At 34.1% G+C, this 24,102-nt stretch overlaps 2 protein-coding genes across 2 annotated transcripts; both read right to left on the bottom strand.

Annotated features, from left to right (window-relative positions):
• Positions 1–249: 249 nt before the first annotated feature.
• LOC133285724 (heavy metal-associated isoprenylated plant protein 39-like) lies at positions 250–1,433 on the bottom strand. The gene is made up of 3 exons (XM_061482992.1): positions 1,310–1,433; positions 943–1,018; positions 250–669 (listed from the first exon to the last, which is right to left on the bottom strand). The coding sequence occupies exons 1-3, from the start codon at positions 1,313–1,315 to the stop codon at positions 359–361; spliced, it is 393 nt and encodes a 130-aa protein (XP_061338976.1). The 5' UTR covers positions 1,316–1,433; the 3' UTR covers positions 250–358.
• Positions 1,434–13,932: 12,499 nt separating this feature from the next.
• Positions 13,933–14,860, bottom strand: LOC133285725 (uncharacterized). The gene has a single exon (XM_061482994.1). The coding sequence runs from the start codon at positions 14,750–14,752 to the stop codon at positions 13,991–13,993; it is 762 nt and encodes a 253-aa protein (XP_061338978.1). The 5' UTR covers positions 14,753–14,860; the 3' UTR covers positions 13,933–13,990.
• Positions 14,861–24,102: the final 9,242 nt, after the last annotated feature.

Genomic DNA, 24,102 nt, shown 5'->3' with positions numbered 1-24,102 from the left:
TGACTACTTCATGCTATTTCACGGAATTTCTATGGTTTAACAACATTGCAAGCTGCCAATACAAGTTTATTAAGTACAGCAAATACTATTCGTTCTATCAGCATAACTATTGTTATGGCCAATCCATTTTCATAACCAACCAAATGTTTTTATTCATTCTATTCTCCAAATCTTACACTTTCAACAAAAGCTACAAATATTTAATTAAAATCTCCAAATCTTACACAGCAAATTCCTATACAGCATACTCTTCTTGGACGCACTTCATCCCTCAATCTGAATCGTTAAAAAAAGCCCCCAAAAAATGGAAAATAACATTTCTTTTAGCATTTGCTTTTCATCTCATGCCTCCTACAATTTAGCAGATGACGCAGCCATTAGGGTCCTCTTCCACACTTGTAACATAGTGATATTGATTAGACTGTAGTGGGGTCATATGATAATAAAGGGGATAGGCTTCATAAAGCTTAACATGTTCAGGTACTTTTATTGAATCCTTCTTATCATCTAACTTTGGTTCTTCCTTCTTTTTTTCTTCTTTAGCAGATCCAACAGAAACTATTTCAGTATGACACCATTTCCTAAGCTTCCCCACAACATGTACTGGATCAATGTCTCCCACTAATGTTAATTTCTTGTCTTTCATGTCCACTGACACTGATTCAACCCCTGCAACATAATAACAATTTCAATTTCAATTAAAAATCAATATAAGGATACTGTAAAACTAATCCACTATAACAAAGCATAGTAAAATGTTTTGCTTTTATTGCAACTTGCTAGCCATGAATGAACTACAGGGTTTTTTTTTTTTTTTTTTTTTTAAATTTTTTGGTCTCTGGTTTGTTTCTCTGATTTTCTTGAATTTCGTTGATTGCTTCTAGCATCTAAAAACCAAGTGGTTTAGCAAAGAAGAGAGAATAAGAAGTTTAAATTCAATACCTGAAATGCCAGAGACTGTTTTCATAGCTTTTTGCTTGATTCTGTCATCATATAAGTCTACCTTCAACACTACTTTCTGTCATAGAACAAACCAAAGAGCTTTCAGGACCCAATAATTACTTATATCATATGTCTACAATCATCATAGACAAGGAACACAAAATTGTTGATTTCATACTTTCAATGTGAAAAAAGATGTACACCAATTCAGACTAAAAAATTTAAAGCAAAAAATAAAAAAATCAAATATCAGTCATCCATGCAGACAGAACAAAACTCTTTCAAAAAAGAAGGGGTGATTTAATGATTAAGTGATGAAGGGAAGGAGATAATAGAGATTGGTTTATCTTGAGGGTATAATTCTAACCTTCATTGTTGTTAAGAAACTTGAGAGTGCTATGCAATAATTGTTGGTGACAATTGCAAAGGAAGGCCTGGACGAGTTTGGGGACTTTGAAGAGATGAAACACTTGAAGACGAAGTGTTGGAGATATCTATGTTTTGTAGTTAAAATGAAGTGGTGAAGTGAAGGTGAGGTTGAGCAAGATTTTATAGTGGGAAGTGGTGACTGGTGAGAAATATTGAACACAGTCAACACTCAAAGCTCAAAGTGTAGTGTTCTCCCTTCTTGGAAGGATCCATAGAAAATAATAATGTAGTTGAGAACTATCCTAGAGGCTTGGTTGCCTTTGTTTTCGCTGGCATTTGTGTCAACTTCAACGTATTTGTCTCATTATGACTGTTTCTTTTCATTCATGAATCACGCGCTTGTCAATGGGTCCCATCCCAAAAAGCAGTTTAGTGGTATATTTGGCGGCCATAATTCACCTCAGAAAATAGGACCCTCTTACATAAGATTCATATATCTAAAGGCTCGATAAAAAGCAATTGCAAGAAGACATTAAGGTAAAATTTATAGGTATAACTTAATCTCTCTTAGACAAATATGTTATTACTGTGCACAGACACTACCCGTTGGCTAACGTTGTTATCACTTATGTATAGTGATTTGTCATCTAAAGGTATTTATTATTGAATTTGTACTCTTTTACTAAAACCCAAATAGGCTAAGAGTATGAGAAGAGCTCAAGAAACCTAGAGCCCAATGAGCGTAGGGCTGGGGTTTATTGGTATCAAAGCCAGATTACCAGTTTAGATGTGGATCTAGTTTTGATTTACAATTTTCATGTAATTAGTTTTGCTTCATGAAATATGACACCTAGAGTTTCTATCTTTAATGGTATGAATTTTGCATGAGTATCTTATAATTCTTTTGATGAAAAATCAATTATTTATTTGGTTTTGGCTTTAATCCATGGTAGATATTTCTTTGTATTTTCTTGAGATGTAAAAAGGAGGCTAATCCCATATGATTAGGTTTCCTCTTTGAATCTTATTTCAATTCTGTATATTTTCTATGTATTTCAAATAAAATTGTAATGAAAGAAGACCAAAAAGATGCAAAGAGAAGGACGTTCATCGCTGTTTGGACGTGTTCGTGACTTTCCGATGGCCGATCTCAGAAACCACCCACATGGCGTGAAACGGGACATAAGCACGAGAACAGTGGTTGGAGCACCGTGAAAGGATGTCGGATGCCCCCCATGCGCCACCTAAAGTGGCTGCGCATGGGCCTCACTCGCGAGTACAAATTCGGGGCGTGGAGGCACGTGGATGACCCTTTTCAGGTGGTTCTAGCGGCCTTGTGTTTGTCCCTTCACGACAGTCCTTTCCCTGTAGTAGTTTCGTGCTGAGATGAGTTCGGGTGACGATGCAGTGGACGTCAGACGACTAGGGTTCCTGACAGTTGACTTAGGGTTTCTCGCCAAAGTTTGGTATTTTGGGCCTATGGTTACCATAAAGGAGCTTGATACATAACATACGGACCATAAGGAAAAAGCAAATGAGCTCAAAAGTTTTTATTTTGTAATTTCATTTTTTTTAGTAAACCATGGATTAAAGTTTTTAATAATTAATTACTTTATTTTTTTGAATGGATGAATTATATGATTGATAATATGCTTGATATGATAACATATCATATAGAATAGGTGGTGTCATATTATTGCATAACTTATTAATTACATGAGCATGATGACTGTTATGTTTGTACGACTAGATTAATAGTCATTATAGTAATTAATTCATATTTTGAAATTTAAATGTAATAGTTATTACATTTGATAGGCTGAATTAAAGGTCATTATGACATTAATTCTAATTTTTGAAATATATACATAACGAATTTAATAATTTAATGATTGTTATGATAATTATTTTGATTTCAAATTATCCTCATAAATAATAATTATTATGATTGCTGAAATCTAGATTAATAATTAAGTCAGTTATTTGGATGATTTAAATCTAGAAAAACAATTAAGAAAATTTTCTAAGAGAATAGTTTATTTTGCGAGTAATTTATGTGTTTTGTAAAAAAAAAATGGTCATGTGTTAAACACGCGCTGCATACCACAATCATGTATCATGATTGTATGAAGCACATGCTGCCTATCATGGCCGAATTTTAGGATCTTAATAATTTCAAAATACGGATAAGCTAAGTGATGCACATTCATCGGCGTTCTTGCTTACATAGTTTTTGAAATCAAACAAAGGTTACTCTCATTTAAACAATTCTTGAAAATTGGAAAAATTGCTTATGATGAACATGAGGAGATCTAAATTAAGAAATTAATTTAACCTTCAAGCGCATTATAGGACCATTAATAAAATAATCATGTGAAGCCCCATCGGATAAGCATGTTTAGATTTTATTAGATTGGACCTAAATAATTTTGGGAGGAGATTGAAATTAAGAAATTAGTCTAACTTCCAAGCGCATTGTGGACCTAGAAATAAAATAATCATGTGAAGCCCCAACAGATAAGCGCGATTGGATTTTATTGGGCTTTAATAATTTCAAAATTTTAATAAAGTATTGTACGACCCGTCGTCGGCAATACTAAGTTATTAAAGATAATTTTGAAATTAAACAAGGAATTCGGCAGAGCTTATGAAAATTCTAAATTATTAAAATATTGAATGGGTAAAGGTTTTAAATTAAGTAATTAATTTTAAAACTTGCGGGCTCCATTTGTGCATCCATTAATAAAATGGTCATGTGAAGCCCCGACAGATAAGCAAGACCGGATTTTATTTGATTGCACCTTAATAATTTTAAAATTTTAGTCAGATATTGTGCGGCCCATCGTCGACAATAATTGGATAGTAAAGATAATTTTGAAATTAAACAATGGTTAATTACATTCAAATTTGATAAATTTATTAACCCTCACAACGAGGCTCTGATAATGGCACCGAAGGCCTAAATAACAATTTTAGTTTTTACAAATGACTTGCACAACGTAAGCCTTATAAAGATAAACTGCTGGATTGTTAACAATAAATGATGAGTAGTTATTGGAATATGCTTGCGATTAATTTGTTTATTGCATTTCTTGTTTGTAATTGTGTGCCTTGTATGTTTTTTCAGAAAATGACTTCCTTCAATCTTTTAGCCATGATTTTGAACCAAAGACCTTTAGATGGTACAAACTACGAAGAATGCAAAAGGAACCTTGATGTTGTTCTTAAACATGAAAAGTTGAATTTTGTCCTTACCGTACCAAAGTCATGACCACTTGTAGAGAGTGCATTTGAGAAAACTAAGATGCATTACTCAGATTAGGAGAAGTTATATATGGTAGTTCGCTGCTATATTATTTTCAGTCTTTCCAAATACTTGCAGAAGCAAGTGTACATGATTAAGAGTGGAGTAGAGATGCTTCAGACTGTTAGTGACATGTTTGGTGCGCCTAACAGCTCTGCTAGCCAGAATGTAGTGAGTGCAGGTTTTGCTAAGAGTCTTGTTAAATCCAAAGGAAAACCCAAGGGTGGTTGATAAGTGTCTAAAACACTATGTTTTTAATATAAAATATAGTTCAAATAATAATTAATATGATTAAAAATATAGTGTTAGTTAATAAAATCTAAAGATATTAAAATACCAACAACTTGATAAGGTTCTAATCTCTTTTCAGTTTGTTTCAGGTCTAAAATAACAAATTGCAATCAAGAAGGATAAAGGCAGTTGCAAAGGATAAAGATCAAGAAAAATAAAGAATTAATCAAAATTAATCCTCAGCGAGCCTATTCCAAATTAAAAAGCCCATTTTTATTTTTATAAAAATGCACATTAGGGCTTATTCCATTTATTCTTGGATTGGGGGAAAGACGAGGCAGAGGAGCACATTTAGAAGGCGGAGGAACGGTCAAAGCTTCACCGTGGAGACCGGGTTTTATTTTCCTTTTTATGAATTTTAGTTTCTTTTCATCTATTCTTATTTTTTGACTATGTCAGGCTAATTTTTTTTAATAGTTAGGATGAGACAAAACCAATGGGTTCTTAGTTGATGTTTATTTATTTCTTATGAATTACATTCTTGCTTTTGAATTATGCAATTAATCTGATATCTAGGATTAGTCTTATTTATGATCTGGCCAGTCTTGAATGAGCATTAGAGTCGTGCATGACAATAGGGGTGTTGGTGTATCGATTTCGATTTGTTGATTGCTGGAATTCGTATGATCTAGTGATAGACTTATGAATTCTATAACTAAGGGAGTAGGCTTTTGATTAGAATAAAGGATTGAATTACCAAGGGATTGAGATTTAATCAATCATAGAAAGAACTGTTAATAATTTGATCTTGAATGTAATCGTAATAATAGCCAAACTCGTTAAGAAACCATTGGGGAAGTTGAATCCTAGCTACGCCTTTTTATTAAAAACTTAAACCCAATTTCTAGATTTATTAATTCTGAATATATTTTCTAAAATATTAAAAACCAAAAATAATTTTATAAATTCTGTTTTTAATTTAATTAGAATATTCTCAAACCAACATTTCACGATCGATCCAACTTTAGTTAAATAGATAAATTAGTGCTTGGTCATCAGTCCTCGTGGGATCGACAACTTTTCTTATCACTTTATTACTTGTACGACCGGTCCACTTGCCGAGTTCGCAACAAGTTTTTGACGCCGTTGCCAGGGACTGATTTAATCAACATTAATCATATCTACAAAATTATAGATCGGATCATTTTTTTATTTTGTTTGTTTTGTTTTTATTTTATTTGTTTTATTTTTCATTTTAATTTTTCATTTTATTTTTATTTTTGTTTCTCTTATTTTTATTTTTCTTATTTTATTTTATTTTATTTTTTATGTTATTTTTATTTTTATTTTTCTGTTATTTTTATTGTCATTTTATTTTATTGTTAGTTTAATATTTTAATTTTAATTTATTTTATTTTGTTTTGTTATTTTGTTTTGTTATTTTATTTTGTTTTTCTAGTTTAATTTGTTTGCCTTAATTTTTAAATTTTAAATTTTTTGTTAGTTAGTGGTTTCCGTTTTTGGGTCCACTGAGCCTTAGTTTTCTGGTTTATGCATCTGTGAGGCACTGTTAACCCCAATGACTTACAGTACGAACCAGAGTTAGGACGACTAGAAAGAACTAATAGGAAGTGTTTGACCGCGAAGAAGACACAAGACGCATCGAGCCCCAGTTCTCCTGAAGCACCAGTCATGGCCGAGGAAAATCAAAATCCACCTGAAGAACTGATGAGTCCTTTCTTAAACCCTAATTTCTCGCATCCGACGGCGAGCATTAGAAGACCTCCAATTCCAACGAACAACTTCGAAATAAAAGCCTCATTTCTAAATTTAATTCAAAAAAGTCAATTCGAAGGAAACCCAATCGAAGGCACAAACCGCCATATTTCTAAATTCTTACAGTTGTGTAACCTCATTAAAGCTAATGGGGTACCTGCTGAAGTAATTCGAGTGATGCTCTTTCCTTTTTCTTTAAAAGGAAGAGCACTTAATTGGCTGGAATTGCAACCTGCTGATAGCATCTCCACGTGGGAAGAATTCGTTGAAAAATTTCAAAAGAAAATTTTCCCACTCTCCCGATTCTCCGAGCTGAAAGAACATATTGACAATTTCAAGCAGCTCGAAGGCGAATCCCTGTGCTTGGGATGGGGAAGATTTAAAGAACTAATCAGGAGATGTCTGCAGTACGTTCTATCAAATGGCGAGAAAGTCTGAATCTTTTACAAAGGGGTTACGTCAACATATAGAATACTCCTTAATGCTGCAGCTGGAGGTAGTATCGGAGAAATTACGCCAACTAGAGCTATTGAGTTAATTGAAAAGATGACATTTGAAGATAATGAGGTCACACCAATGCAACCTAAGAAAGGAGTTATGCAATTAGAAGGGTACGACGTTATGTTAGCCAAATAAGACAAGATGAATCAAAGGCTGAATTCATTTGTTAAACTCTTTACCCAAAATCAAATCTCTGCGGTTAACTCTCAATTCCCTGTGGTATGCGACACTTGTGGCGGACCTCATAGTGCCGATAAATGTGAGGCTATGGTTACTTTAAATCCAGCTCAGGTGAATTCTCTTTGGTACGACCAACGTAGGGAGAACAATCCTTACATCAACACTTATAATCCTGGATGGAGAAACCATTCTGCTCTTTCGTATAATCATGGAGGACAACAATAAGCTAATCTGGGAATTCAACCAGAGCAATCTAGTCAAAAGGCAGCTTGGGAAATTGCATTCAAAAAGATGTCTCAAGATCAAACAAGTTTTGTGGAAGAAACCCGAGCATCTCTCAAAAATCAAGAAGCATCTATTAAAAACTTGGAAATTCAGATTGGTCAGCTTGCCAAACAGATGGCTGAGAGGCCTCTAGGAACCTTTTCTAGTAATACAATTATTAATCCCAAGGAACAATGTAATGCCATCATTACAAGGGAAAGTGTGGAAAACCCAATAGCTGCACCGAGTAGTGAAAAAGATGCAGAGAAGGAAAATCCTGCTGAAGAGAAAGCTGATGACCCTGTCGATAAAGATGTCACAATTTTTGGAGGACCATTAAATGATACCCCATGTAAAAAAGTAATAAAGAAGCTTTCTTTAGAGGAAAGGATGAAATCACTTGGAGACAATCCTTATGTTAAGGCTCCTTATCCTCAGAGGTTACAGTAGCACGAGCAGAAGTAAAATTTCTCTAAATTCTTAGAGATTTTTAAGAAGCTGCATATCAATATCCCTTTTGCGGAAGCTTTAGAGCAAATGCCATCATATGCTAAGTTTCTAAAAGAGATCCTAACCAAGAAGCGGAAGCTCACAGTAGAAGGATCCACTATCTTGACAGAGGAGTGTAGTGCAATCACGCAGAAGAATTTATCTCCAAAATTAAAGGATCCGGGGAGTTTTAGTATCCCTTGCACGATTGGCTCGATGACAATAGAGAGAGTTTTTTGTGATTTAGGTGCCAGCAACAACGTAATGCTATTATCTATGATGAAGAAGCTAGGAATCACAAAAGTGAAGCCGATCAATATAATTCTGCAACTAGCTGACCGCTCCACCAAGCAAGCATATGGAGTAATAGAGGACATACTTGTTAAGGTGGACAAGTTCATCTTCCCCGTGGACTTTGTTATCTTGGATATAGAGGAGGACGCTATTGTTCCCATGATCTTTGGGAGACCTTTCTTAGCGACCTCTGGAGCGCTAATTGATGTGCCTAAAGGTGAATTGAACTTAAGGGTGGAAGGAGAAATGACTATTCTCAAAATGTTTGAAAAAGAAACTCCACCACCTACAACTCAGCCAGAGAAAATTTTCTTTATTGAGGAAAAGAAGGCTGAAGAGGAAGAAAAGAAAGATCATAAGCCAGGTGAGAGTTGCAAGCCGGAGATGAAGATGGCAAAGCCTAAGAGCAAGGGAAAGCCCGTCAAGACTAAGTATAGAGTTCTTGAGGCCAAACCTTCCCGCCTATATGCACGAGAGTACTATTACGGCACAACAATATTTATGATAAAAGGAATGACATCATCTTTGAATTCCGGCTACTAGCCGCCATGACTAATGAAGATGTAATGTCAAGCTAATGACATTAAACAAGCGCTCTTAGGAGGCAACCTAAGAATTTATCGCTTTTAAGTTAATTATTTTAGTTTATTTTATGATGCTAGTAGATTTTATTTTTAGGACCATTTTAGTTTTATTTTTCTTTTGTTTATCTGTTTTGATTAGTGATGACTCTAGTGATGTACAAATTTTATTTTTCTGACTCTATTGTGAGCATGATTACTACTGATGACTTTATCTGATGATATTTTTTGTTAAGATGATGTGTGCAGTTCTTTCTTTTTGATTGATTAATTGCTGAGGACAGCAAATTTCTAAATTTGGGAATGGGGACTCACCTGCACCATATATATAGTAGCAGTTGGTACAACTATGATCCCTGTGATGAGAAGAGCCGCAATTTTTTTTAGAAAAACAGGGAAAATTCTTTTCCTTATTCCTTTTTATTTTCTTTTATTGTGTTTCTTTTCTCTGTCTGGATTACTAAATCATGCTAAGTTAGAATTAGTCAGTAAAAATTAATTTCTGATATGATGACTTAGATTTTTTTTTTTTTAGGAATAAGCATTGATTGAGTTAGTCTAAGAGTAAGTAAGAATAATGAAATTACAGTATGAGTGATTCAGAAAGAGCATAAATTATTGAAGTGCACACATATAACCGTGAGATTTGAGCCTAAACAGAAATTTATTTTCAGTGTGCATTTCACTTTTGAAAATATTACCAGAACTTGTTTTGTTTCTCCTTAAAATGGTTGTTTGCATGTATGTTTGAAATGATTGAGGCATTTTATTGTTTTAGCTAGTTAGACAAAAAGCCAACTATTATGATATCCTTTTTCTGTTCTTAATATATGTTGCCTTAATTACCATTTTCATCATTTTCTTTGCTATATTTACCATCTTTTTAGTTATCCTTTAATTTCATAACAGAATTAATATTTTAAACATTTTAGGAATGAAAATTTATCTCATAAATTAAATAAATGCAAGTACTAACATCTTAAGATTTGTAGTTAATTTTTTCGACAGTGTTTATGAATATTTTGTAATGATAAGACAGTTTTATGATTTGAATATTTATGCAATGTATTTCATTTTTCCAATATTTAGCCCTTGATACCCAATGGGTGCAGCTCAGTTGGTTCTTTGGCGCTGAGTTAGTGGGGTTGGACATGTGTTCGATTCCCGCTAAATGCATTCTTGGGGAGGGGGCTGAACCTTTAGCCATCTCTGACCCCCGCACTCCGGATTAGTCTCATAGCCGCCTCAAAGAGTTGAAGCTTGTGGGGATACCGGAGGGAGCCAACTCGCCTCAAAGAGGTAATTAGGGATGGGTAACTCCAAAAAAAAAAAATATTTAGCCCTTGATCTGTGTGCATCTGATGATTATTATTTATTGTATCTCTCTATTAATTAATTATTTATACTCAATAAATTATACTTATTATATAGATAGAAATTAACGGTTAAGATTGTGAGTAAGATTTTTAATTCTTTTACACGTGTTTGTATATATATATATATAAAAATATTTCTGCAGTTAATGCAGATAAGTTATCTGCATTTATTTCCAAAATGTTGTCGTTTTGATATTGAAATCTTAAAAAATTATAAATATAAAGACTATTATAACCCTGAAATAAATTAAAATTATAAAAATACCCTGATTTCTGTCCCAAAACGATGTCGTATTGGGCTTACTGCAGATAACTTAGCTGCAGTAACTGCAGAAAAAGTGAACCCTATATATGTATATATATATAGATAAAATTATTTCTGCAGCCCCTTTACGTACAGCAACGACAGATGTATGGTTATGGTTTTCCGCATTTAATGCTTTCATCTTTGTATATGGTTATGACTCCCCGCGTTTAATGTTTTCACATATATATATATATATATATATATATATATATATATATATATATATATATGGCAAGTATTTGATTGCTGCACGTAGAGTAACTGCAGAAATGTAAACTCCATATATATACATATATATATATATATATATATATAAAATATTTCTCTGGCAACTTGAGATAAGTTTATATCCGGCCACCCCAAAATTACGTCGTTTTGTTTATTTATTTCTGTATATTAATTGATTCATCATTGAATGGTTATGATTCTCTTTTTCTCTCTCTTCCTTTATCACCATTAATCCATCTTTGTACGGTTATGATTTAGTAGCCAGAGATAAAACTATCTCAAGCAGCTTGAGAAACGATAAACCATTCATATATATATGTGTGTGTGTGTGTGTGGGAAAAATATTTCTCCGACAACTTGAGATAAGTTTATCTCCGGCCTTCCCAAAACTACATCATTTTGTTTATTGTTTTCTTATATTAATTGATTCACCTTTGAATAGTTACGATTCCTTTTTTCTTTTTCTTCCTTTATCACCATTGATCTATCTTTGTACGGGTATAATTTAGTAGCCAGAGATAAAGTTATCTCTGACAGCTTGAGAAATGATAAGCCCTATGTGGAAAAAACATTTCTCCGACAACTTGAGATAAATATATATATATACCCCTAATCGGATGTTTGGATCCGTAGTTTTGAATTGTAGATAATCTTTTTATGCCTACCTAGAGTTAAATTAAAAAAATTAAACAGATTATGTAATCATCCGTTTAAATCATACATATAAATTAGCAACAAATATCGGAGCTTATATACTACTAGTAATATGCATGACTCTTGTTTTCATGATTTGTATATTTGTGTATATAAATTAACTTATAAGGAGAAAAAATGAAACAAATTTATTTGGATAGTTGTAAATGTAAAGTATTAAAGTAAGTTTGGATTATAAACACCCCCATCAAATAATAATTTTAAAAATATATTGACATAAAATAGATTTTTCCTTTAAATATTATCAGAAAAATATTTATGCAGTTAATACAGATAAGTTATCTACATTTATTTCCAAAACGACGTCGTTTAGGATTGAAAGATTATAAAATTATAATTATAAAGACTAAAATAACTCTGAAATAAATTAAAATTATAAAAACATCATGATTTTCACCCCAAAATGACATTGTATTGGACTTACTGCAGATAACTTATCTGCAGTAACTGCAGAAAAAATGAACCCAAATATTATAGTATATAAACATGTGCATCAAATAATTTTAAAAAACGTATTAACATGTTACGTTTGGGCTTTGATTTATGGGATTGCATTTTCTTATTTCACAGGTGATATGTTTTTTTTTTCTACTGAGACATATAAATGGGTCCACAAGATTTAAAAAAAAAAAAAAAAAAAACAAAGCGTGAGGTCCGATGTCTGTACAGGAGAAAAGAAAAAATTTATGTAACAGAAGACAATCATTTCCCTTGATTTATTATATCGCTTATAATTAAATGGAGAATGAATTTTGGTAAAATGGAAAATAACAAATTATCAGTATTATGTAAAGAAGGTTATTACGGTCTTACGGACCTTATGAATTACGATGCAGATGCATCTAATTAGTGTTATATGAATGTTAGCTGCCTTTGAGTTTTTATCAAAATTTAGAAGAAATATTTAGGCATACAAGTTGACGATACAAATTAGGCGTGAATGCCTTGGGAGTCATGTTAAATTAAGCGTGAATGATCATGCCTAATTTGGACGTAAATGGATATAATAAATTTGTAAATAATTTCGAAACAGCTATATATTCGTAATTATTTATTAAAATAATAACATTTTAATTGTTTTGCCCAAATAAACTAATGTAAACTAAACTGATTCAAAAAAACAAAAAAAAACTTTCGTTTCATTATGTAATCAAAGCATAACATAATTTTATTATAGATCAATTTATCCGAATATCAATGTGGCATTCATCACTTTGCATTTACGATTTGTCCCACACATATACCTAAACTTGTTTTAGGGTATATTTGGATAATTTTATTTAATTCTAAAGTAAATGATTTTATAATATAACTTTTTTCAGATGCCATTATTTATCATTTATGAAAAAAATACTAAAGCTATTTTTTATTTTTAATACATGCTAAAAATTATGTAAATATTCTAGTAAAAATTAAACATATTTGTTAACCTAAAAATACTTTTTATTGTTAAAAAATAGAAACAAACTGCCTTTTTTTTTTTTTATAAATCAACAAACATGTTTCGAAAATGATTTATGCAACAAAAACTTTATTTATAGGTCTATTACTTTTTTCAATCTCAATCCTCTTCCCAAACCCAAAAACCCACCAATAGATCAACAATCTCCACTATATATACTTTTTTACTGTGCACCAGATCGAGGCATTTATCTTTTAAAATGAAATCAATTGTAGCACACAATTATAGTAAATGAATGTTTAAATTAACTTTTTTTTTTAAAGTAATCAGAAATAATTTAAAAGAACTTTTAAAAAAAGAATTCTTTAAAAAAAAAACTATTTTTAAACATGCTATAAGTTCCCCTGCTTTTACAGCATGCATATTGCCTAACAAAATATGCTAATTACATGCTCCCTTTCCACATAAATAAACAGCTGAAGCTCATGCTCCAAGATAATGATCATATAAATATATTAATTGAAAGCTCATGCATTAAGATAGTGATATAAATACATACTATATATACATTTCCCACAATCTTGGTTAGCCTCTTAAACTCCTAGAGTGACAATAGTTACACTTAAGTTGCTACAAATTAAGCAAGGTGTACACCTCAAGCCTTAAAACACGGAATGCATAGACATAGCATAGCAGCACTTTTTAGTACCAGTTTTGCATGTTTATTAGTTAGTATTAATATTTCTCGTATTAGTAGGAGATAATTTTATTTTTTATATACATATAAAAATATATAAAAATATTATTTTTTCTCTATTCTCTTCACATGACGTTACATAAATCTCATATACTTTTATTTAAATGATAAAATAATCTCCTACAAAATAAAAAATATTAATACCTTATTAATTACCGGAAAGCAACAATTTATTATTATTATTATTTTTTTAATTTTGAATTTCTTCAAACGGAATCAACTTTAACCATAACAATACCTTATATATGTACACATTCGTGTATCTATGTGATTTTTCAGAGACCCAAGCTAAGCGCAGCTTTCACGTCTAGCTTCCATGCAAAACCACCACAGTCCAATCTCCAAACATCACAAGGCACCATCTTCGTGCACTTCTCGTTCCGCCACGTGTACTGTAACCTCACCCCGCAAGTGAACGCCGGGTACGAATAACAACACCACTCAACACTATCCTTCACCTTCAACCACACCACAATCTCAGGCCATGGCTCCTCACCCATCACCATCCTCTTGTACGCGTCGTTCACCCACCGCACCTTATAACAACCGTCCGATACAAACCCTGGACACGTGTCAGTTTCTAGATTCTTCACCTTCTCAACGTCCGTACAACCTAACCCTTCTCCTTCACCCATGCACGTGCACGTCACGCTCTCCACCGTCACCCACGACTCCACCACACCAACCTCCGCCGCCACCGCCGTCGCGCACGGCGATTTTAGATTTTCCATATCTCGTATTTCCTCCACGGTTAGGTCATCAAGATCAACGTTCCTATTACACCGTGAAACTCCGGAAACCTCACCGCGCTCCGGCATCAGCTGCAGCGTCACAAGCGCCGCCGCGTGTTCTGGCGCCGGCGAGCCCGTTTGTTCTTCTCGTTTTCCCAATCTCTTTGAAGATTTACCATTATTGTTCCTTCGAACCCTAACGTATTTCCTTTTCGCTCTCCGTTTAGAAACGACGACGTTTTGGTTGGTAACAGAAAGCTCACTCTCCGTGGTAGGTTTGGGGAGGATGGGTCGGAATCGGAGCATTATTATTATCGTGCACTAACGCTGCGTATGTTAGTGTTTCCCTCTACGGAATCTATTCTCTTCACTCGGGGGCCATGGCTGGGACAATAATAGAGGAACGGGGTGCATAATGTGATTAAAAGCGTTGTAAGGACACGTGTCCAGTTAAACGCACAGGATTTGGTGTAGAAGTACTTAATTTGAGCACATTTTCGATGCCCAGTGAATGAATAGCTACTCCCTTTTTTAAAAGAAAAAAAAAAAGAATATGAAAAAAAACTTATAAAATAAAAATAGTGTAAATATGTTATTTTTTCATATTAGATAAAAATATATTGAATATTCGGTACATTTGTAATATCAAAAATATTTTCTCATTTATATACTCTTAAAAAAGAATTTTTCTCCTTCAAAGGCATATACGGCTGTACATGCGAGTTTCATTAACCGTGTCATTTTAAAACTTGTGTATATAAGGGGTGTTGGTATTATGAATTGAATCGATTTTAAAAGAAAAAAAAGCATTCGATCCAATTTTTATAGTTTGACATGTAATTATTCATTCGATTTAGATTTTTTTTTAAATTCGATCTGATATAATCCAATTTTTTTCGATTTAGATTTAATCAATTTTCGGTTTTTTAAAAAGTCTAAAATGTGTTTCATGATTATTGTGTAAATAACATATCTTTTAAATATATTGACTTTGTAAAGTTTTTTTTTTTTGAAATACAAAAACATTAGTAAACGATAATATAGTTGTTTTTTTTTTTACAATGAGATATAAAGTTCTATACAGATGAAATTTTGCTAATGGGATGTGGCTAGGTTTTTTTTTGGGTTTAGTCGATGAGTTAATGGGTCTTGAGTTTAGAAATTTTTGGGCTATGATTGGGGAAAGGCCCAAGTAGGTAGATAGGGGAATTAATATATTGGATCAATTTTCATCAACCAAACCGAAAATTGATCCAATCCAATTAAAATTTGTATTTTTTTTTCGTTTTTGATTTTTCGGTTTATTCAGTTATCGATTTTTCAGTTCGGTCACCGTGGTTTGAATCGGTTGATGAACACCCCTAGTGTATATATACAGGTACGAAATATTATTTTAAATAACTAAATAAATATTGTTTTGTTATTAACTTAATTATTTTAGCTTATCAAAGGTTAAAAAGCATTTTCCTCCAAACTAAGTGTTCGAGAATAATATAAATTATTAAAAAAGTCCTCACCCAACAGCTTAACTTTTTGTGTTGATTTTGTTCTTTACATGATATAAGAGCTTTTGACTCTTAACGCTCCCCACTTACTAGTGGAATTAAGTGAAGCACAAGGTAAACTAAAAATTGTGCCTGTGCAATATCCACGCTTCAAGCCTAAATGGCTCTTTCGTGAGGGGGTGTGTTAGAGAATAATATAAATTATTAAAAAAAATCTCACCCTATGACTTAAGCTTTTGCGTTGAATTGGTTCTTTACACTAAGTATCTATGGTTAAAATTTAGCATGACACCGTTCATGTAAACAATTTAATTCTTTTATAAATACACACATTTATATAAAATTCTATAAAAAAAAACACAAATTTTTTTATTAATTATTCAGAGTGAACACCAATTACTATGTTAGGATGATAGGATTGGTGTTTGGAATATGTTATAAGGTCGAGTATGAGATTGCTCTGGTATCAATGGTATAAGGCTCAAAGTGTATGGGATGATGATCATAACAAGGCTTAGTGAGTGTGGTTGGATGTTATCTGAATTAATCCCTTTCCTTAGGTATTGTAGGTATATTTATACAAACCTTAGGATGCAATTATCATGGTGATCTTGGGTCTAATGAGTTCGTTTAATGGATGATTGTATGTATCAAAGAGCGAAAAAAGATCATGTGTATGATCCCACGATCCGAAATAACGAGCTACGACCCAAGTCAGATATGTCTAGCTCAAGAGGAGAGGTCTTCATATCCTCTCCAAATGGGCTTATGGGCCTGCCAAGGTATATACCCGGAACAATAATAAAGATGTATGAAACTTTAATATTGAAATATCCATTCTCACCACTCCAATGCATTAAAAATAGTGTTTATTATACAAAAAAAAAATAGTGTTTAAAAACCCGGCCCGACTATCGACTCGGCCGAGGTTAGGGTCACGGGATCATGGGTTCAACTAGGGGGTCACGGGGTCACTTCGCTGATTCATTTTTATACATTAATAAAATATAACTATATATCATATATGAAAAATTCAAAAAAATCAAACCACCAATAATCAAATATTCAAAATATACTTAACATAATTCAACTAATTACATCCACAAGTCAATATTCACAAGCTAATTAAAGTATCAAAATATTAAAGTATAAAACACATATTCCAATTAATAAAAAGTTATATCATCAAACTCAAGCCCTTCTTGTCCTTCTCATCCACCTATAATAGTATATGAAACGAGATCTCTTACCCAATAGTGAATAGCTAAGGAGAGGCGGTGACACGACAAATTAACGGTGGGGAGAGAAGAACAAGCACGGTTGAGGAGATCACTGGATCAGGGAGACTGAGTCTGAGTTTGGGAGAGAATAACAGAAGTTGCTGTCATTCGCAGCTCAATGATATATAAAATTGGGTCTATTATATAGACCAAGATTTACAATTGGTTACATCAGGAAATCAGCTAAACTTAAGGAACAGAAAGCATAAATCAAGCTAATCTATTTACATCAGGAAATCAGCTAAACTTAAGGAACAGAAAGCATAAATCAAGCTAATCTATTTACATCAGGAAATCAGCTAAAACTAAGGAACAGAAAGCATAAATCAAGCTAATCTATTTTAATATACAAGGTAACAAACCGTGATAGTTACAATCAGGATCCTAACAAATTAATGCTACTCTAATACTCCCCCTCAAGGTGGAGCATGGAGGGAGGAGATGCCCAACTTAGAAGTCAAAAAATCGAATTGTTTGGATCCAAGTGCTTTGGTCATAATATCTGCGGGTTGAGAACTAGTGGGGATATGTTGAGTAGAAATAGTCTTGCTGAGAAGATAGTCCCGAACAAAATGGCAATCTAACTCGATATGCTTGGTACGCTCATGGAACACTGGATTAGAAGCAATATGAATAGCAGACTGACTGTCACAAAACAGTTGCATAGGGGCTGCATGAGGAATATCAAGAGAGCTGAGAAAAGACTTTAACCAAATAAGCTCAGAAGTCGCAGCTGCCATGGCACGGTATTCAGCTTCAGCAGAGGAGCGGGATATTGTGTTTTGCTTCTTGGTTTTCCAAGAAATAGGAGAATGTCCAAGAGTAACAAAATAACCAGTGACTGATTTTCGAGTCAAGGGACAACTAGCCCAATCCGAATCACAATAGGCACGAAGAAGAAGATCACTGTCAGATCGAAGAAGGAGTCCTTGGCCAGGATTGGACTTAATGTACCGAAGAACACGAATAGCCGCATCGTAATGTATCTGCATAGGATGCTGCAAAAACTGAGAAAGTGTGTGAACTGCATAACTAAGTTCTGGTCGTGTAATCGTGAGATATACAAGACGGCCAACAATACGTCTATAACGTTTAGGATCATCAAACGGAGGTCCTTCAGCAAGAGCAAGCTTGTGATTGGGATCCATAGGATAAGCAACCGGTTTACAACTTTGAAGTCCACATTCCTTAAGAATATCCAAAGCAAATTTGCGTTGAGTAAGAAACAAACCGGTCTTGCTTCGAGCAAATTCAATGCCAAGAAAATACTTGAGGGGACCAAGATCTTTGATTTTAAACCAGGTTTGTAAATGAGCTTTGACACGGTCACAGAGAGAAGGATCACTACCTGCCAACAAAATATCATCTACATAGACAAGTATAGCAACATAATGGGAACCAGTCGAGTAAGTGAACAACGTATAATCAGCACGAGACTGAACAAAGCCGAAACTGAGGAGAGAACTACGAAGCTTAGCAAACCAATTTCGTGGGGATTGCTTGAGACCATAAAGTGAACGTTGAAGCTTACAGGCGTGACCAGACTTGGTTTGGGAGAAACCGGGAGGAAAACGCATAAAGACTTCTTCATCCAAATCGCCATGGAGAAAGGCATTTTGAACATCCAGCTGAAAAATGCTCCATTTTCGAGCTACAGCTACAGATAAAAATGTACGCACACTTGTCATTTTAGCCACCGGTGCAAAAGTCTCAGTGTAATCTTCTCCTTCGATCTGATTGTTCCCAGCAATAACCAGACGCGCTTTATAGCGTTCAATGGTTCCATCAGAATTGTACTTGATGCGGTACACCCACTTACATGGAATAGCTTTCTTACCAGAAGGGAGAGGTTGAATTTGCCAAGTATGATTGGCTTCCAATGCATCAATTTCGGCTTGCATGGCTTTCTGCCAATGAGGATATTGCATAGCCTCTTTAAATGATTTGGGTTCCAGGTTACTATCCACGGCGGCAAGAAAAATCTGATGGTGCGAAGAAAATAATGCATTAGAAACATAATGATCAATGGAATATTGAATACCTGAGTCGATTGGAGAAGTGGAGAGACGAGGAAAGGGTGTAGTCATTGTGTTGCATACATAATCCTTTAAATGAGATGGGGGACGTCTGGCACGCTGTTCACGAATATCTGCCACAGATGCAGTGTTGGGTTCTGTCAACGGAACCGGTGAACCAGGGACATCCGTGGATGAAGTAATAGAACCCGGAACTGGGGAGGACGAACTCCCCCTGTCATCAAGCTCCGCTGTGGGAGTATCAATAGCAGTAACAGGTGCCACATTATAATCGGTGAAGACAGCTTGTGGTGACGGTACATGGACAGAAGGTGCAGATGAAGTTGCAGCCAATGGAAAAATAGTTTCATGAAATAAAACATCACGAGAAACAAATATTTCATGAGTGGAGATATCCATGACCTTCCATCCTTTTTTGTTGAAAGGGTAGCCAACAAACACACACTTACGGGAGCGAGGAGCGAACTTGTCATGTGGTTTGGGTAAAACAGTAGTGTAACATAAACTCCCAAAGACCCGTAAGTGATCATACTTTGGTGGAGTGCCATGCAAAACTTCATAGGGACACTGACCACCAAGGAGTGGAGTCGGTGTCCTGTTGATGAGGTGAGCAGCGGTCAAGATGCATTCTCCCCAAAGAGATATAGGTAAGTGACCATCAAAACGCAAAGCACGAGCCACGTTGAGGATGTGACGATGACGACGTTCAACGCGTCCATTTTGCTGTGGGGTGTAAGTGCATGATAATTGATGATGAATACCGTAGGATGAGAGAGCCTCTTGGACTACAGATGACAAAAATTCAGTCCCATTATCACTCTGAATTCGCTTAACAGATGCATCATATTGGGTGCGAACCAAGTGGAGAAACCGAAGTAAACATGTGGAAGTTTCAGTTTTATTGCGCATCAAAAAAAATCCAAACATGTCTACTAAAATCATCGACTACAGTTAAAAAATAGCGGGCACCAGTTGTAGATGCCATATGATATGGCCCCCATATATCACAGTGAAGTAAATCAAAAGGATGTAAACAACGTTTATTATTAATAGGAAAAGGACTTCGTGGTTGTTTGGCTTTACAACAAACGTCACAAGGAGCCAAATTATTTGCATTGGAAATAAAAGGTAACAAAGATAAATAACGGGAAGATGGATGTCCTAGACGACGATGCCATAGTGCTGCAGAATCTGACGTACTGGCAACATGAGCAGAAGCTGATGATGCACACAATATATACACCCCTTCTCGTTCAACACCCGTTCCAATCGTCCTCTTCTGCTTTAGGTCCTGTATCAAACAAACAGAATTAACAAACAATGCCAAGCAAGACTGGCGCAGAAGCTGAGATACAGAAATCAAATTACAAGCCAACGAAGGGACATAAAGAACATTGGAGAGATGAAGAGAAGAGCCCAAAGTAATGCTGCCACATTGCGTAGCAATATCATGAACTCCATTCGGCAGTCCCACAGAACAAGGAGAAATAGAATGCACATTGGATAGATAGGAGAGTGTGCCCGTCATGTGTTGGGATGCACCACTGTCGATGATCCAAGATGGGTGTAAAATCTTACCCGTAAGTTTATCAACTGGAGGGGCAGAAGAGACAGCCAAGGACATGAGATGTTGTAGAACTTCTGGTGTAAAATCTGCCATGGAGATGGATGCTGATGACGGCGCAGAAGGAACCGAAGGCAGAGAAGTATGAGCAGCCCGAGCAGATTGTGGGTGAGATCGTGCAGTGGATGAACGACCACGACCACGGCTTCGTCCAGGAGGAGGGCTGCGTCCAGGAGTGGGGCGATCTGGGTAACCAATCAGCTGATAACATCTTGTTATGTCATGATAAGGTTTGCCACAGTAAGTGCATGTGACTTTAGGTTTGGAAGAATCTCCTAGTTCTTTGGAGACAGTACCAGGATTGTCGGATGGGTGCAGGTAAAAGGGTGACTTAGAATCAGAAACCTTGAAGGTTTTAGGTGCGGAAGTCATGATGAAAAAAAAAATGAAGGCTTGTTGATCGTCAAGCTCTTGATACCATAACAGAAGTTGCTGTCATTCGCAGCTCAATGATATATAAAATTGGGTCTATTATATAGACCAAGATTTACAATTGGTTACATCAGGAAATCAGCTAAACTTAAGGAACAGAAAGCATAAATCAAGCTAATCTATTTACATCAGGAAATCAGCTAAACTTAAGGAACAGAAAGCATAAATCAAGCTAATCTATTTACATCAGGAAATCAGCTAAAACTAAGGAACAGAAAGCATAAATCAAGCTAATCTATTTTAATATACAAGGTAACAAACCGTGATAGTTACAATCAGGATCCTAACAAATTAATGCTACTCTAATAGAGAAGATCGAAAAAGAATGATTCAGATTTCAGATCTAGTTCTAAATCTAGGTAGCAACGAGTTTTAGTTTAGTTTTTTTTTTTTACACGTCAAACGATATTATTTTGTGTATAATTTTATTTTTAAAAAAATGCAATGACCCTTTGACTCGGGAGTCACAGGTTCAACCGGAAGGTTTCGAGGATTAAAAGGATTAATGTGTAAGTAGAGTCTAATTACTAATCCAAATCCTCAGAAAAAAGAAATCAATAACCTGATAGAGTCAACACCAGGGTGGGACGGAGTTTTAAAATACTAATTAAAAATTCTTATTAAATGAACATACAAAATTTTCAAAGGAGTTTCGAGGATGGTGAAGCCAATGAGGGGCGAGAAGGTGTCTAGCACTGCCGAAAGCTGTTATGCACGTGTCTGCTAACCTAACGTGAAGCTACTTTTGAATGATGTGCACTGAAGGGTAAGGGTAAGGGACAGAGTTTCTATAATACCAACACGTAGCATGTTTTTTATTTTTATATTTTTTTTATCACAAATCAAGTTCATGTTCGTAATTTTTTTTTATGTTAAAATTTTATATAATTATGTGACAATTTTTTTTTTTATTAATGTCGATAAATATAAAAATTTTACACGATTAAATCATAAAATTTTAACATGAAAGTAGGGGTATAAGTGTAACATATGTCCTATTAAGGGTCAATGTCAATTTAAATTTGTTTTAATATAGTCAGTTAAAGTTAAAGAAACTATTTAAAAAATGGAAAAAATAAATTTTATATTGTAGAAAAATTTTAATCTTATGTCATAAATACATCAAGTAGGAGACTCATTTAAAAAAAATAAAAAATAAAAAAAGTGACACACATATTCATGATGTGCGTAGGAAGTGTTTGTTTTCTTATGCTGAGAAAAATAAATCTCTTAAAAAATATGTTATTAGTTTACTTTTATAAAGTCTGTCCTATAAGTCTATATATTAACTTATATTATATTATTTAGTTTAATTAAAATAAAATAAAATAAAAATTAAAAGTTTAATTAATAAAATAATATTATTTTATTTATTTTTTCTAATTACTGAAACTAAAACTAATAGGTACCAGATATTTTAACCTTTAAATATAGTTTACACCAAAGTTAATTATATCATATTAATAAAGAGTTGAATGTTTTTCATATTATAAAAAATAAATATATTTTTTATAAATATATAAAAATATATGAGATTTATATTTTTTTCTTTATCGCTTTTCTATTCATATAGACTTACATAGATTTTATATATTTTTATATGTGTATAAATAATAAATTTATCTCTTATAATATGAGAAGCATTAAATTCACTAATGATTCATGCTAAACCCAATGAGTGCAGCTCAGTTGGTTCCTTGACGCTGAGTTAGTGGGGTTGGACATGTGTTTGATTCTCGCTGAAGGCATTCTTGGGGAGGGAAGTGAACTTTTAACCATCACTGACCCCGCACTCTGGATTAGTCTCATAAGGTTGGGTAACTCAAAAAAAAAAATATTGTATATAAATTTTTACCCATGGGGACCAAAACCTAATTGACCCCGTCTATTTAGTATTTACACCTTATATGAGAGGACCTATTCCCTCACATCATGATGGAATTGCACGCCACAGCACGCGCGTGGAAGTGAAATATATTGTATTGATATCTACAATGATAGCAGGAGCATGGTGGCCAGGTGAAGAAACACCACGTGTATGAGAGAAACAGTGGGAGATTGTGATTGGGCTATTTTTCAATTTTGAGTGGGCCCGCGTAGAAAGTGGCATATCTGAAAGGCGTATTTTGGGGCGTTGTGATTGGTCCCACGGTGGAGGCGGTGACCAATGAGGTATGTGATGGTGTCCTGCACTTATCGAAAGAGAAGGGTACGTGGCCTCTTGCCAGGGAACAGAGTACCCTAATATTCTCACCTCGATGTCATAGTTACTTTTTTTATTTAGTTTCCTGTTAACACTGACCAATGAATAGACGGGGATTATTTTTTGTAGGGTTTACTGTTTCTCGTAAGGTATTTATTTCATACACAAAAATATATGAGGATTTATATGGATCATACAAGAAAAAAAAAATAAGTTTTATATAATTGTACGTGTGTAAAATATAAATTTTACGTACATATAAAAATATATGAGACTTATACGAAAGAAAATAGAATTCCATTTGACAGCACTAGATTATCAAAACCGAATCAATCTGGCCGGTTCAATTCGAATTTTAAAATACTGTTTGAAACAACTTTGTTTATCTTTCTAAAGTTTATCCCTTTTTTTCTGTTCTTTTTTATGAACTAAAAGAGATCTATGATCTATCATGCATCGGGTAGGTAGAAGTGAAAAAAGTAAAGTAGTTTGATTATAGCCAATCAAATCAAGCAGTTTTCAAATTCTGTTTTGTTTTTTATTTATTTATTATAATAACATCTATTATTCTCATTG

Source organism: Gastrolobium bilobum, unplaced genomic scaffold (genome assembly GCF_033153095.1).
Source record: "Gastrolobium bilobum isolate Gb01-03AN ecotype WA unplaced genomic scaffold, APGP_CSIRO_Gbil_v1 utg5421, whole genome shotgun sequence".
In the NCBI taxonomy this organism is placed as follows: domain Eukaryota; kingdom Viridiplantae; phylum Streptophyta; class Magnoliopsida; order Fabales; family Fabaceae; genus Gastrolobium; species Gastrolobium bilobum.
The sequence above is the reverse complement of the archived record's forward strand: the minus strand, read 5'-3'. Positions and strand labels throughout refer to the sequence as shown.